The following is a 14,384-nucleotide window of genomic DNA, read 5'->3' as shown; positions in this document are numbered from 1 at the left end:
CCACTTCTTCAGGACGGTTTTGTTTTCAAGGTTTTAAGGATCTAGAACTGCATGAAGGTGAGCGAAACAATTTCGGGTGAACTTTCGCTTTGTATTACACTATCCTTTATCTGATCCAAATGCATGCGCTCACGAGGATAATAGCGAAAGCAATGTAATGACTGACAACTTTGATGTGTTTTGAAAAGGCTTGTTTTCTCTCTGCCACATTGAGGCTCACATCCGCCTTCAGTGGGCACTCAGGCACTTCTCAAACACACGCAGCTCTTCGGATGAAAAGCAGAAGCTTCTTGACCTGAATGGGATGTGTCTGATTTGACAGCTAAAACGTGCTACTGGGCCCCCGAAAGCGACACATATCTACCACCGTTTGACTTAAAACATCTTTTTCATTGCAACAATTGACTATTTTTGTTATATGTTTTGCATGTAGACAGGTCTTGCAAAACACCTTTTAAAGTCCACCGTAGCTCAAACTGTAACTCGATTATTTCTAAAGCACATACGACTACACATTTTGTTCATTTTATAAAGTGTGTTTTTTATTTGTGTGAAAATATGAAACAGGGACTGTGAATATACAACTAATAATTAAAATATGAATATGAATAACGATAATAATCATATTTAATGCCATAGATCATATTTTTTTGTATTTTTCATGTATTTATTTGGCCTATAAAGGTTTTGTCTGTTGTTTTAACTGTGGTGTGTTACAAATACTCCAACCACCAGTAACGATTTTACCGGTGCATGACTGTACGATAACTATAAAAACTAATCTTAACAGCTTTATTAGAACCAGTTTTTCCTCGTGTCACAGGCTTTATAAAACTATGGATGCTTGCTAATGCGTAATGAGAGGCTGATCTCATGCGCGCAAACGAGCGTCAGTCAAGTTTGGACACGGAACGCGCAATCCTCCAGGGGGCGCGCGGAAGCTCACAAAGGTAAATCCTTCATTGAGTCCCGTTTAATCTCCTCCCGGTGACGTCACGCGAGTAGATTATCACGTATGACAAGCTAAATGTTATAAATCTCAGATTTGATTCATGAAACTGAAGGACAATTAAACTGTTCTTAAAACAATATGTCAAATCCTTCTCGAGCAATGAATGATAAGACCCGCGATTTACCAGCGTTGAAAAAAGTAACAGGTACATACCTGTAAAGTGTCCCGTTTTGACCGGGAAAGACCCGTATTTTACCCTGCTATCCCGCTATCATCCCGTTTAAATATTTCCCGTATTTCTCTCGTATTTTTAATATTTCTATTTAAAAAACACTGGGCGCAAAACAGTTAAGCGGAAGTCCCGCCCTGCAGCTAATTTCATTGGTTAGCCTTACAACGACGGGTAGGTTTAGAGATCAGTGATTGGTGTAGGCAATCGGTACTGTGATTCCCATGACCAATTAAATCTTTAGAATCGGCTGCAGGGCGGGATTATCCCGAGGATGGACGAACATATCCATAAATGTAAATGGCAAAATAAAAACACTTCCTTAATGGTGTTTAAAATTGAATTGAGGGATCACTTCGCTTCTTTGAAACTCCTGAAAGATTCCAGTGATAATATTAACGCTCTATGTGAAGATGTATTCAAATATTTGTCATTATTTGTTAAGCTTCCAGGTAACTTTACTTTAAGAATATTTGAAGACTGAGAACAATATATGAATGTGAACAACTTTGACATGCCTTAAGCACTGTAATGCCTTCGCTTATTTAATTTAATATTATTTGTATTTACTTTCTTTATTGTATTTGTTCTACTTAACTGTGTTAACCATGTTCTGCACTTAAGTCTCCCAACCAGAGAGACTTTGTAAATTGTGTTTTGCAAAGAATTGTGTCATAATAAAATGGGTTAAATTCAATTGGTTATAAAATGGTTGTTTTCAAATCTCAATGTTGACAGGTATGCGGGTATCACGTGGTCAAAACATCCATTTCAATTGCGACGTGGACGATAATTTACACAAGATTAAATCATAAAATAGCGATTGACTTGAAAATGACGCGTTGACGGTCAAAATAAGATAACAACAAACCATTGTTTTACCCACCGCCCCTGACCAAATATAGAGAGCTTCCGGGCCGCTAAACCACGCCCAATAATGTCTAGGCTACCTGCTACTGGCTTCTCTACGTGCGTATATTTCTATGGCTTTAGCGAAAGTCAGTCCAGTCGGAGACTGATAAAAGCATCCCAGAAAGACCAACGAAGACCTGTACGGGAGAAACCATGGCATCTTTAAATCTCGGATTTAACGGGGCTCGGAAAAAAGCAGCAGCGCGAATCAGAGCCGTGGAGAGGAGGAATCTGATCACCGTGTGCAGGTAAAGTCTGATCACACATGAATTGCGTCTGACATACCGCAGCAGCGAACCTGTGCGCTGATGTCATTGCTTACAAGTTGGTTTTTTGCACGTTGCTGATGTTGGACCGGGAGAGATGATGACGATCGTGTAGATGTACGTGCGCTGCACACAGAAACGCCGATCTGAGGTCTGTCGTCAGTGAGCATCACGTCATAATTGACAGCCCTTACAAAAAAGTGTTGCGGTAATACCATAGTAGCTACTGTTATATGACAAATTGTACTGACCACTGTATTCACTGTGTTGATGGATCAGCATTTGTATTATCTTACTATAAATACTTAATACTTAAAACAGAAGTACTTTTGCGGTTGCTGTGGTTTTACCACAAATACTAGAATTGAGCTTTTTGAAATTTACATGTTAGGCCTACCTATTATTTCTGCTTTCATCCATACAAATGAGGGAGATTTCTAGACTTTCATTTGCCAAATTGTTAGTAGCATCTTCAATTTTGACTTCCTTTGATCAAACTACAAAGGGGTTTTAGACAATAGACACAAAGGTGTTTATTTGTTTATGATAACAGGACCTCACTCACTGAATGCAATGAGGTCGTATGACAACAAAATATCATGCTGAATTGTTTATTGTTGCATATCTCTCACAACCTTCAAAAAACTACCTAAAACACCCCTCTACTGTGTATACTAGACAGATAAATGAAGAAAAAAAAGTACACTTCCCTCTCAACAGGTAGTGGTCTAGCTTTTGTTGAAACTAGTAACTAGTAACTTAGTAACTGTACTATTGCTCTTTTATGACATATCGCTTATTGCTCCCCAAACTCTTTGAAAGGCGCTTTGGATAAAAGCGTCTGCTAAATGACTAAATGTAAATGCATACATACTATTTTATGAAGTACTGATACTGTTGAGCATGCAACCGATTCAAAATATCTAAATTATAACAAAAAAATCATTATTTATGTGAAATTTTCACAACCCGGTGAAAGAAGTGATGTCAGTTGTTAGTTTCTGGCTTTCCTTAATTGTGACTTTGAGAAATGTATTTTTCAGAGACATTTAGCTGAATTTGACTTATTTATTAGTAAGTCTAATGAGACAGCATCGCACAGAGCCTGTTTGAAGCAGGGAAAGCAACACAAATAAATGTCATGCCTATTAATTGGGCACAGCAGGTATGAGCCAATGGAAAGGCTACGAGTGTGACGTGTATGTGTGTGAGACTCAGATTGTCATAGTCATTTTGATGTTTGTTTGTGGGAGAACAAGGGACAGATAAGCAGTTTCCTCCCGTTTATCCTGTGAAATCTGATCCAGAGTTCATTCAGAGCCAGAATAAATCACCTCAGGTGGGTTTTTGGTGATAACATGTTGACGTTCAGTGTGGTGTTACAAACATATGTGTAATATTATATGCATGGTGTCGTGCAATACCAAAAATGTAGGCTAGGTGTTAAAGAGCTGTAGCATTTTTTTATGGTATGACGTGTTTTTTAATTGCATTTATTGGTTGAGTTTCTGGGACAAACCTAAACAGTATTCAGTTTTTATGAAATTACTAACATATTTCTTAATCCTTGAATTTTGTAAAAAACACACTTTTTGTTAATGTTTTGCAAAAATATGTTATTCGAATTTGAGGTTTTTTTTATTTGTTCAAAATGAAACATTGTGATAAAATCATGTAATGGAGCAAATTAATTGTAAGTTTAACATTACACCTTAAGACATTATGTTAGCACTGTGTTTTGTTTCTGACAATTTTTCAACTCCTCGAGCAAACTGAATATGCCTACCCTTATTTTGATAGCGAAAAGTTAATTCTTTCTATATAATGTTTAGAAAAAAGTTGAAATAATGTTATTTGGTGCTGTAGCTGTGTTCACAGGTTGTGCATCAACCCTGTTGCTTATTTTTCTGTTTGATTTATAGCCTATAAATAAATAAATAGCATGCGTATATTTCCAATTTAATATTTCCTATGTGACCTTTTATTAAAGTGATTTAGAGTCTGCTTATGTTGTAATCTTTCTGCATATTGCACAGTGCATCCTGACTGCATTTCTTTTCATAAAGTGAGATTGTATTATGCATCAGCAAACATTTTGAACGGTTGTGTCACATGACCTCACCATGTTTCATGTTTAATTCATAGAGTATAAGTCCTTCATGAGCTCATAAATAAAAATGGATATTTTGCATTTTTAGTCCAACTTTATTTTGTACTAGTGACCGCCTGGTCAAAGAAAGAGTCAAGAAGGTGAAAAAAAATTCTCGTTTTCGTCTGTGTTTTTCCACATTTTAGATGTGTTATCGGAAGGAAATGTCAGATGTGAAATTATCTCTGAAATGAAAAAATCACGACTCATAAAAAGCTGGCGATAATAAACTGAACTTTCATTATGCCAGAATTACATGTAATGAAGACGTAATAAAAGCCTCCATAAAACACGTGGCGTCTCCCATTAAAGAACTCCTAAAAGCTCATTTAGTGTTTCGCAATGTTTCAGTGTTGGCTGTAAAACTGGATTATGCAGATAAACTGTCGGCGTAATGCTCACGGTTGTGTGTTGTGAGTTCACAGGTTCTCGGTGAAGACCCTCATTGATCGCTCGTGTTTTGAAACGATAGATGACGCATCTGCTGAGTTCATCAACTTTGTGTCTATTCTGGAACATATTCTGAGCCACAGACTGAAAGGTGAGACAGAAACTGTGTTATATTGGTGCACGTTATTTGTTTCAGAAAGCCTTTTTCTGCTCTTATTTGTGTGTATGTGTGACACAACCCTTCCATTCGATCAAGTGAATGCAGGTCATTATAAAAACAGAAAAAGATGATGCCAGATCTTCTGAAGTTTGATAGTCGTGCAGGAATATTCAGGTCACAACAGAACAATTGTAACAGGCCACACGCATTTTTTCTCACGTGTGAAATGAAGATATTAATATCCCCCACACACACAGTCTCTGTGAAATTGAATTATCCCAGAAGCCTGATGTCTCACACGCATCCACCAGCATTATATAATGATGCTCTGATGTATGCTGCTCGAAGACACACACTCCAGGAGAGTTAATGAGGTATAAAAAGAACAGTGAGTGTCTCATTTTGGGTTCGAGAAGATCAGACTCTGACACAATAACAGTTTCTCTCTCTCTCAGTTCTAATCTGTTTATAGACTCAGGCTCTGTATATGAGTTATAGATCTGGGAAATATATATCCACAGTTTTTGAGGCTTTTGAAAGAAGATACTCTCGTTTTTTCTCTGTTCATCATTTCAACCAAATCATATATTTGTCACACCGTTTTAAAATATGGAAGAAAGTTCACCCCAAAATGAAAATTCTTTAATCATATACTCGCTCTCTTGTCATTTCTAACCTGTATGGCGTTCTTCTGCAAAATACAAAAGAAGGTATTTTGAAGAACGTTGGTAGCCAAATCATGGTGGCACCCTTTGATTTCTCTGTGTTTTTAATACGATTCAAGTCATTGGGTGCCACCGTTGTTTGGTTACGAACATTCTTCAAAATATCTTCTTTTGCGTTCCAGACAAGAAAGAGTCTTAAAGAGGTTTTCAACCTTTTCATAAGGATGAATAATTGATGACATCATTTTTTTGTGAACTATGCATTAATATACAGTTAAAAATGTAAATGTCGGTATGTAATATGTTTTTAATACACGAACCAAGAACGTTATGTTATTTGTCACAAAAATGACTTCTAAGTCAATTAAATGGAAGACTTTAAAATAATGTTTTGTTGTATATTTGTAAACCGATTAATAGAAATAAGTTATATACATCTGCTTATACTAATGTGCTGTCTTTATACCCGTTTTCTCTCTTTAGGTCAGGTCAGTTGGTTTGGCTATGAGAGTCCACGCAGTTTCTGGGATTACATACGTGTAGCTTGTAGTAAAGTACCGCACAGCTGCATCCACAGCATTGAAAACATGGAGAACGTCCGCAGCTCCAAGGCAAAGGTCAGAACACACATAAAACCTTCACAACGTTTTACTTCCCACAAGAAATGAAACATCGCTACAAGTTTAAAGAGAAGAATAATAGTTAATTGTTGTATTATAAACAGAATTTTGGATACGTGTGACAAGTCTTGTTTATGTATAACTGTTTGAACGAATTATTTTTGTATTTTTTAATCCTCGCGTACAGCCTATTTAACCTTGTTTTGGTTTGTTATATGAGGAGACAGCCCTTCCCTGTTGTCCGGAATGCATCAGGATGCATTAGCCTCTACAAATATGATGTGGTCAAATGCGTTTCTGACCATCTCTAACGTGGTTTGAAGAATCCGATCGCAAAAAAGTTTTGGTCTTGTGTTCCGTGCTGTCCAAGATGATTGTTAATGCCATCCTCTGTCATCTCTCTGCTGAATTAGTTTTAAAGGCTTTTGTGGTTGACAGGTAAGAGGATTCTCTCTCTCTGTGTTTCTCTCAGGGTCGTGCCTGGATCAGAGTAGCGTTAATGGAGAAACGTTTGTCTGAATACATTTCGGCAGCTCTAAAAGACTTTAAAACAACCAGGTTTGAGCCTTGAATGTGTCATGGAAATGAATTAAATTTCACACGGAAAGTTCACTTGTAAATATATTTATATGCTGGGCTCCATATGATAGAAATTGCTCTTTGTGAATCTAAAAATCTAAAAAGAAAAGAATTGAGTAAATACAAAAGACAAAATCACAAGGTGTGGGAAATCTAAAATACAAAAGTGTTTTGTAATTGTTGGTCTTCATCAGATTAATTTTGTGTTTGTTTATCAGGAGGTTCTATGAGGAGGGGGCGGTAGTTCTGTGCGAGGAGGCGGGGCTTCTTGCGGACACTCTGATTGGCCTAAATACCATTGACTTTAGGTACGTTCATTCGTTTCCTGTCTGTTGGGTGGCAGTGACATTCAGCGGGACCGGATCTTGATCAGTCATTATATGGGTTGCACTTCATAAACACCTGCTGACATAAGCCTCCCACACACACTTATTTCATCACATCCCATCCTGTGACTGATGAAGTGCACGTATAGCGTTTCGCTCAAATTTACATCTTCAATTTGACAGTTTCTGTCTAAAGGGGGAGGGGCTTGATGAGAGCTGTCCAGTGGTCATTGACTACACACCGTACCTTAAATTCACACAAACGTGAGTGCCGCACAGACACATACACACCTTCCATACGTGTGAGCGCGTCTGTTAACGCATCTCTTAATTCAGGCTGTGGGATATGTTCATGTGTCAGATCTGACAGCATCAGCAGCGATGAAGAGGAGATGAGGACGCTGGGCAGCAGTGGAAGTGAAGCAGGAACTCCTGAAACCTACATGGTGGCAAGTCTGATGGCCGATCAGAGCAGCTGGTATAGCAAGAGTAAAAGACTGGAGCAGAAATACAGAGTCGTGCTGGAACAGAAGGTGAGAAAATTGTTTCTGCAGTATGCATAAATTGCATTTTTGGATGTGTCTTCCTGGTACATGCAAAATTGCATCCCACAATTCACTGCGCTGAACTTGACCATTCCATTTCGCTGTGAGCAATTCCATCGTTGCATGGTTTATTACGTCGTACCGTCAGCCCTGATTCCAGTTGTGTGTGTCTAGGGTTATCTGGAGGAGCTGGTGCGTTTGAGAGAAGCTCAGCTGTCCGAATCCGTGTCTCAGAATAAATCTCTCCGGCAGCGCCTCACAGACACTGAAACCAGCCACAAAGTGGAGAAAGATCAGCTGGAGATCATCATCCTGGAGCTTCAGGATCAACTGTAAGACTCTTTAAAACTATTATACAAGTGGAAGCATTAGTGAATTCACTCTCTGTGTGAAAGTAATTGATTTATGGTAATGAAAAGTGTTGGTGCTGATGCGAAATATTGTTCCAAGAGGTCTGTGAAGTGTATTGATTTATCTCTTTTATTTGTATGCATCTTTTAGCTCTTTAATATTAGTTTTACATTTATTTAAGAGATGCTTTCATGCAAATTGACTTACAAATGGGGAAGACCACAATAATTTTGTCAAGAGCTTTACATATTTATAAGAGCTGGATTAAAACAAACTAAAGAAGTTCGAAGCAAACATTTATTTATTTATTTTGTGGAGTAGATGCATTATCTGAATCTCGATACTCATGTCAAAAGATGTCGACTGGATTTTTCACTCTGTCAGACTGAAGTTCATGGTTCATCTGAGCACAGGGAGATGTCACCCCTAAGACAAGAGCAGGGTTGCTATGGAGACAGATGCATAGAAGTTTATTGCAGCATGTAAATCAGGAGGGGATTTGATGGAGAAACATTGATTGTAACAAAGATCCAATAAAAGAAGGAAGGAGGCGGGAACCGGCGAACATAAAACAACTTTTGATTAATAAATAAACAAAAAAGTAAATATACATACAGCCGGCAGTCGCCCGTGAGAAACCATAACTAAAAGCCAGGCCTGGTCCTCTATCACTGACGGTCCGATCGCTCGTCCTCTTATGCTCCCGATCTCCTCCATGATACGAGACCCTCGACTGCCGGCTCTCGTCCCGTCTACCTCACGACATTGATGTACACTCACCTAAAGGATTATCGGGAACACCATACTAATACTGTGTTTGACCCCCTTTCGCCTTCAGAACTGCCTTAATTATACGTGGCATTGATTCAATAAGGTGCTGAAAGCATTCTTTAGAAATGTTGGCACATATTGATAGGATAGCATCTTGCAGTTGATGGAGATTTTTTGGCATGCACATCCAGGGCACGAAGCTCCCGTTCCACCACATCCCAAAGATGCTCTATTGGGTTGAGATCTGGTGACTGTGGGGGCCATTTTAGTACAGTGAACCCATTGTCGTGTTCAAGAAACCAATTTGAAATGATTCGAGCTTTGTGACATGGTGCATTATCCTGCTGGAAGTAGCCATCAGAGGATGGGTACATGGTGGTCATAAAGGGATGGACACAGTCAGAAACAATGCTCAGGTAGGCCGTGGCATTTAAACGATGCCCAATTGGCACTAAGGGGCCTAAAGTGTGCCAAGAAAACATCCCCCACACCATTACACCACCACCAGCCTGCACAGTAAGGCATGATGGATCCATGTTATCATTCTGTTGACGCCAAATTCTGACTCTACCATCTGAATGTCTCAACAGAAATCGAGACTCATCAGACCAGGCAACATTTTTCCAGTTTTAAACTGCCCAATTTTTATGAGCTCGTGCAAATTGTAGCCTCTTTTTCCTATTTGTAGTGGAGATGAGTGGTACCCGGTGGGGTCTTCTGCTGTTGCAGCCCATCCGCCTCAAGGTTGTGCGTGTTGTGGCTTCACAAATGCTTTGCTGCATACTTCGGTTGTAACAAGTGGATATTTCAGTCAAAGTTGCTCTTCTATCACCTTGAATCAGTCGGCCCATTCTCCTCTGACCTCTAGCATCAACAAGGCATTTTCACCCACAGGACTGCCTCATACTGGATATGTTTCCTTTTCCACACCATTCTTTGTAAAGCCTAGAAATGGTTGTGCGTGAAAATCCCAGTAACTGAGCAGATTGTGAAATACTCAGACCGGCCCGTCTGGCACCAACAACCACCCCACACTCAAAATTGCTTAAATCACCTTTCTTTCCCATTCTGACATTCAGTTTGGAGTTCAGGGATTGTCTTGACCAGGACCACACCCCTAAATGCATTGAAGCAACTGCCATGTGATTGGTTGATTAGCTAATTGCATTAATGAGAAAATGAACAGGTGTTCCTAATAATCCTTTAGGTGAGTGTATATGTGTTTAAGGTCCAGTGTGTTATATTTACGAGGATCTATTGACAGAAATGCACTACCCAGCTAATACAGTGCGTTCTGACGACGTCATCATGCCGTCTTCATTTGGTCACCGTGACATTACTGACCACATTCTGAAGACGTCTAGGGAACGTTAGGGTACATAGGATTACCTGGACCAGACCATATTCGTTGCCACAACGTACCATCATAACGTTCCAGCGACGTAACTTTGTGATTCCCATATTCGTCGTGACGAAGTAACATTGGAGTTGTTGGGACATGGTGATGACCTCCTGAAGACATACCTGGAACGTACCTCTTTTATCGCCGCGACGTACCAAGTAACGTTTTGGAGACGTGATGAGCACGTCCTGACGACCAAACAGTCACGTTGTTAAAATAGTTTTTTTTTACTTATTTACTTATATAATCATGCCTCACACGGAGGATTAAATACATTTTTTATTTAATCTGTTCGCTATTCATTTTTTATGAATTTCTCGTTTTCTAACTGTAAATATTTCCTCTGATAATGGTTGTATAATCCCGTGCTTTTACAGTTTCCATATTTCACGACTCAACTGTTATCTTTCCCTATATGTCCTCCACTATCCTGTATTTAACAGTGTTTCTCCCAACCCGGTGACGTCACCGTCAAGCGGTACTGCAAGATGGCGGCCCCCTTGCTACAAAACCTATAAAAGACATCCTCTTTTCTTTTAAAGGGTCACACATCTCATGTTAATCTTGAGTACTTAAAGAATAGTATCGCACCCTTCAAATATCCGTAGATTGAACACATTTATAAAAGACAGCTGTACGATTATTTCCGAAAACATGCAAACACTGAACCTTTAAAAAATGATTGATTTAAGTATCTCATCTTATTTAAATTTATTCCTGAGTCAAAGGTTTGATCTCCAAGAAACACATATACTAATAGAAAAGTATGGATTGAATGCACTGTATGTTGCTTTATAGGTAAAGCAAGGAATAAATGTTAATTCGGTCCAAAAGAAACCTTGGTGATGATGAATGTTCTAACAAAAAGCAACACTTTACCTCACAACAAACGTTTAGAGATTAAAGCTGTAATCTGAGAAGATTTAAAGCTATCTCTTTCCATGTAAAGCTGTATGTGTATCCCTGTTTCGGTTGCAACATCAGAGGCTGGATCAATACAAATGAGCGTGTTTGTTCTCAGACTGCTGTGAGTGATTTACAATGGGTGATTTCCAGCTGTGGGCAGTTTTGAGCAGAGGTTGAAGACTGTTTGTTTGTTTGAGGATTTTGGCAGGTTGAGTGATTGATCGATAAACAGACCCTCATCATGTTTCTGCAGCAAACCTGAAAAAAACTCACATTTATGCAGACGCTTTTATCCAAAGTATACTAGACATTTGACGAGTATGTGTGTTCAAACCCATGATCGCGCTGCCATCACAATTCTCTACCAGGAACTGTAGTCTACAAGACTTTAAAATATTAGGATAGGAGGTGACTTTAACAACTTAAAGTTAGACACAAAGTCCTCCGTAATGTCCTCTGTTGTTCTCATCTTCATCACTCTACTCTTATCTCTTTGTGTCCTTTTCTTTCGCTCAGAACGGTTATGAAGAACCATGACCTGCGCTCCAGACAGGAGCTTACCTCCCACTTGACAAATCAGTGGCCCTCACCTGCTGCCTTGGATACTAACGCTGTTGCCTTGGATACGCTCCTTTACAGGAAACGCACAGGACCATGGGATGAGTATGTGCTTCCTGTTTTTGTAGTTTACATCCAAAGGATGAACCTAGTATTGATACACGCAGCTTAACCTCACAGCTTATACATTATTGGATTTCAATCAAGTTCTGTTCCTGTTTAACATAAGCAAACGTCAGCTGTGCGCAGCTGTATTTTTGGCCCCTTATCTCAGCTTCATTTTGGTTTTTGCTGATGTATGCAGCTCTGAAATCACATTATAGTGTTGGCACACTTTAAACAGCCATCATTATCATTCACGAGGAACGTAAAGAGGGCTTTTGAAGGGCTGTGGTCATTCTAAAGCAAATTTTTGGGACAATCTAAAAAATGTCCTGACATTTTAGTTTTGAGCTTTTGTTATTTCATTTATTAAAAGTGGTGACTTTTATTAGATTTTCATTACTGTAATACAGTACTATATTAGTGCAACCCTCATGTTATCCAAAACATGTTTATGAATGTATCTTCTGTTAAACACAAAAGTGGAAAACAAAATAATTCACACCACAGAAAGGCAAAGGAACATAATTCATTCAACTCACTTTATGTGTTATCATAATTAAAATAGGCCTTTTATGCGTTATTTTGGGTGAAATGTGACATGTTTTTGACAAGTTTAATCAAATTCACCTGTGTGTGTGTCCCACAGTAAAAGCTTCCAGAGTTTGGAGCATCTTTCTGCCGATATGAGTCTATCTCAGGCGTCTCTGGATCCACCACAGCTGAACCCTCACAGTCTGGACAGCAAGGCAGGACTTTCACACTGGCATAGAGAAGGTTTGTGTTATGTCTGTGTGTTATGAGTCAGCTCTGGTGACATCATCATTCTCTGATATCTGACATCTAGAACTGACTTAATTATAGATGATGTTATATCTTCATACCACCTGAGGGAAGATTTCAGCAGCATTATTCCTGCAGTGTTCACGTGAACCTCATGAAAGCACGAGACAACGTCTGGGTCATATTTTAACCTTAAACTCAAATGATATATCTTTTTGCATCAAATCTCGTTTTATTTTATTTATTTAGTCATTTATCCCCAGATTCTCATTACCATAATGCGTACTGAAGGTCTTGTTGTTCAGATTCTTTACTGTAGTATTATAACAAGTTTATCCGTAAATACTGCCATATACAAATATTGTATATTTTTGTGGTCAAATTTGAATTCGGGCCTTGTGCGATTTTTGTACATTATACCATTTAAGTGCACTTCCTGGAAAACGAACCCATGACCTTGGTGTTGCTAGCGCCATGCTCTGACCTGTCAGTTTTTCTTTTGCTCAGATGTTGTATCTGAAGCGCTGTTTTTTTTTCCACTTTAAAGAATCACTAATAACATTAGAAGAGATCACATGTGAGATGTTGATGTCTACTCACTAATGTGTGCCGATGTACGGTTGTGTTTTTCACAGGGAAAGAGGATACTCCATCGCTTAGGGGTTTGTGTGGATCATTGACCTCGATGGCCAGTTACAAATCTCTAGCCAGCCTAAAGTCAAGTGAGTATCTGGCCAGTCCCACAACAGACATGACCAGCCCGGGACTTACTCCATCTTGAACAGGCCAGAAAAGTATGGATATTATACGCACAGACAGGCACGTTCACACAAACACAACGTCACAATCAATGGTTTGGACTTTACATTGAGAGAAAATATAAGATAAACGATTAGAAAGAAAAACTACACTACCATCCTCAGTGTTTCTCGTAGAGACAATTCTGATGGACAAGGCAACGCCCCTGTTCTGTCCTGACTGGTTTTAGTCTAGTTTAATTTGTTCAGTATGTCATTGAAGTTTGTGTTTATTTTTGTTTATTGACTTCCTCACACTTTCCATCTGTTAAATGAATCGTATGGAGCGACAATCTTGACTCAGGACATCAGAAATTCGAGCCTTTTGTAAAAAAAACTGATTTCAATGTCAAATCACAGCTGTATTTACATTTACCAGTTATTTTGTTATTTAAATTTTGTTTGTAAAATCTCATCTGTGTAGAAATGTGGAACTGTGGCTCCAGCTAAATTTGGACTTTTCTGCTTTTATTAGATACATTTACAGCTAATTTATATATTAAAATATTTATTCATTCTTAAATTTAAAAATTCCAACACTTATTTATTTTGAGATGAGTCAATGAGATCTTGCTTTGGAGAAAGCTTATCGTACAGTCAAATCTAGGCACAGGGCATATAGGGAATCTTGTATCATCCTAAAGAGCTGTACGTTGTGATATTGATCATTGAGTCTACATTACGTTCCTTGATATATGGCAACTGACGCGATAAATAAATAAATGAACAGAATATTGATTTTGAGTTGAAGAGAGAGGAGGCAGAGCGATATGAGAAACATAAATATGGCATAGCTATACACGAATCAGCACAGCAGGATTGTGGTCAATTAAACGCTATGGTGGTCATTATACGAAAATATTAAAACTCATAATGCCCCAGTAGACATTTGTGTAATAAATCCCTTGAATGGCCTAATGA

The 14,384-nt window shown here is 38.7% G+C and overlaps 1 protein-coding gene across 1 annotated transcript; it reads left to right on the top strand.

Annotated features, from left to right (window-relative positions):
- Positions 1-2,116: 2,116 nt before the first annotated feature.
- Positions 2,117-13,877, top strand: rundc3b (RUN domain containing 3b). The gene is made up of 11 exons (XM_079470413.1): positions 2,117-2,341; positions 4,934-5,049; positions 6,207-6,340; positions 6,816-6,901; positions 7,141-7,230; positions 7,432-7,512; positions 7,610-7,781; positions 7,968-8,125; positions 11,740-11,886; positions 12,533-12,660; positions 13,302-13,877. The coding sequence occupies exons 1-11, from the start codon at positions 2,247-2,249 to the stop codon at positions 13,445-13,447; spliced, it is 1,353 nt and encodes a 450-aa protein (XP_079326539.1). The 5' UTR covers positions 2,117-2,246; the 3' UTR covers positions 13,448-13,877.
- Positions 13,878-14,384: the final 507 nt, after the last annotated feature.

The sequence above is a fragment of the Barbatula barbatula genome, assembly GCF_947034865.1.
Source record: "Barbatula barbatula genome assembly, chromosome: 12".
Lineage (NCBI taxonomy): Eukaryota > Metazoa > Chordata > Actinopteri > Cypriniformes > Nemacheilidae > Barbatula > Barbatula barbatula.
Note: the sequence above shows the minus strand (reverse complement) of the source record. Positions and strands in the feature narration are given on the sequence as shown.

Coding starts and splice junctions, on each gene's coding strand:
- rundc3b (XM_079470413.1), top strand. CDS start 2,247: ATGGCATCTTTAAATCTCGGATTTAACGGGGCTCGGAAAAAAGCAGCA. Junction 6,902..7,140: donor AAAGACTTTAAAACAACCAG/GTTTGAGCCTTG, acceptor TTTGTTTATCAG/GAGGTTCTATGAGGAGGGGG. Junction 7,513..7,609: donor TACCTTAAATTCACACAAAC/GTGAGTGCCGCA, acceptor TTCATGTGTCAG/ATCTGACAGCATCAGCAGCG.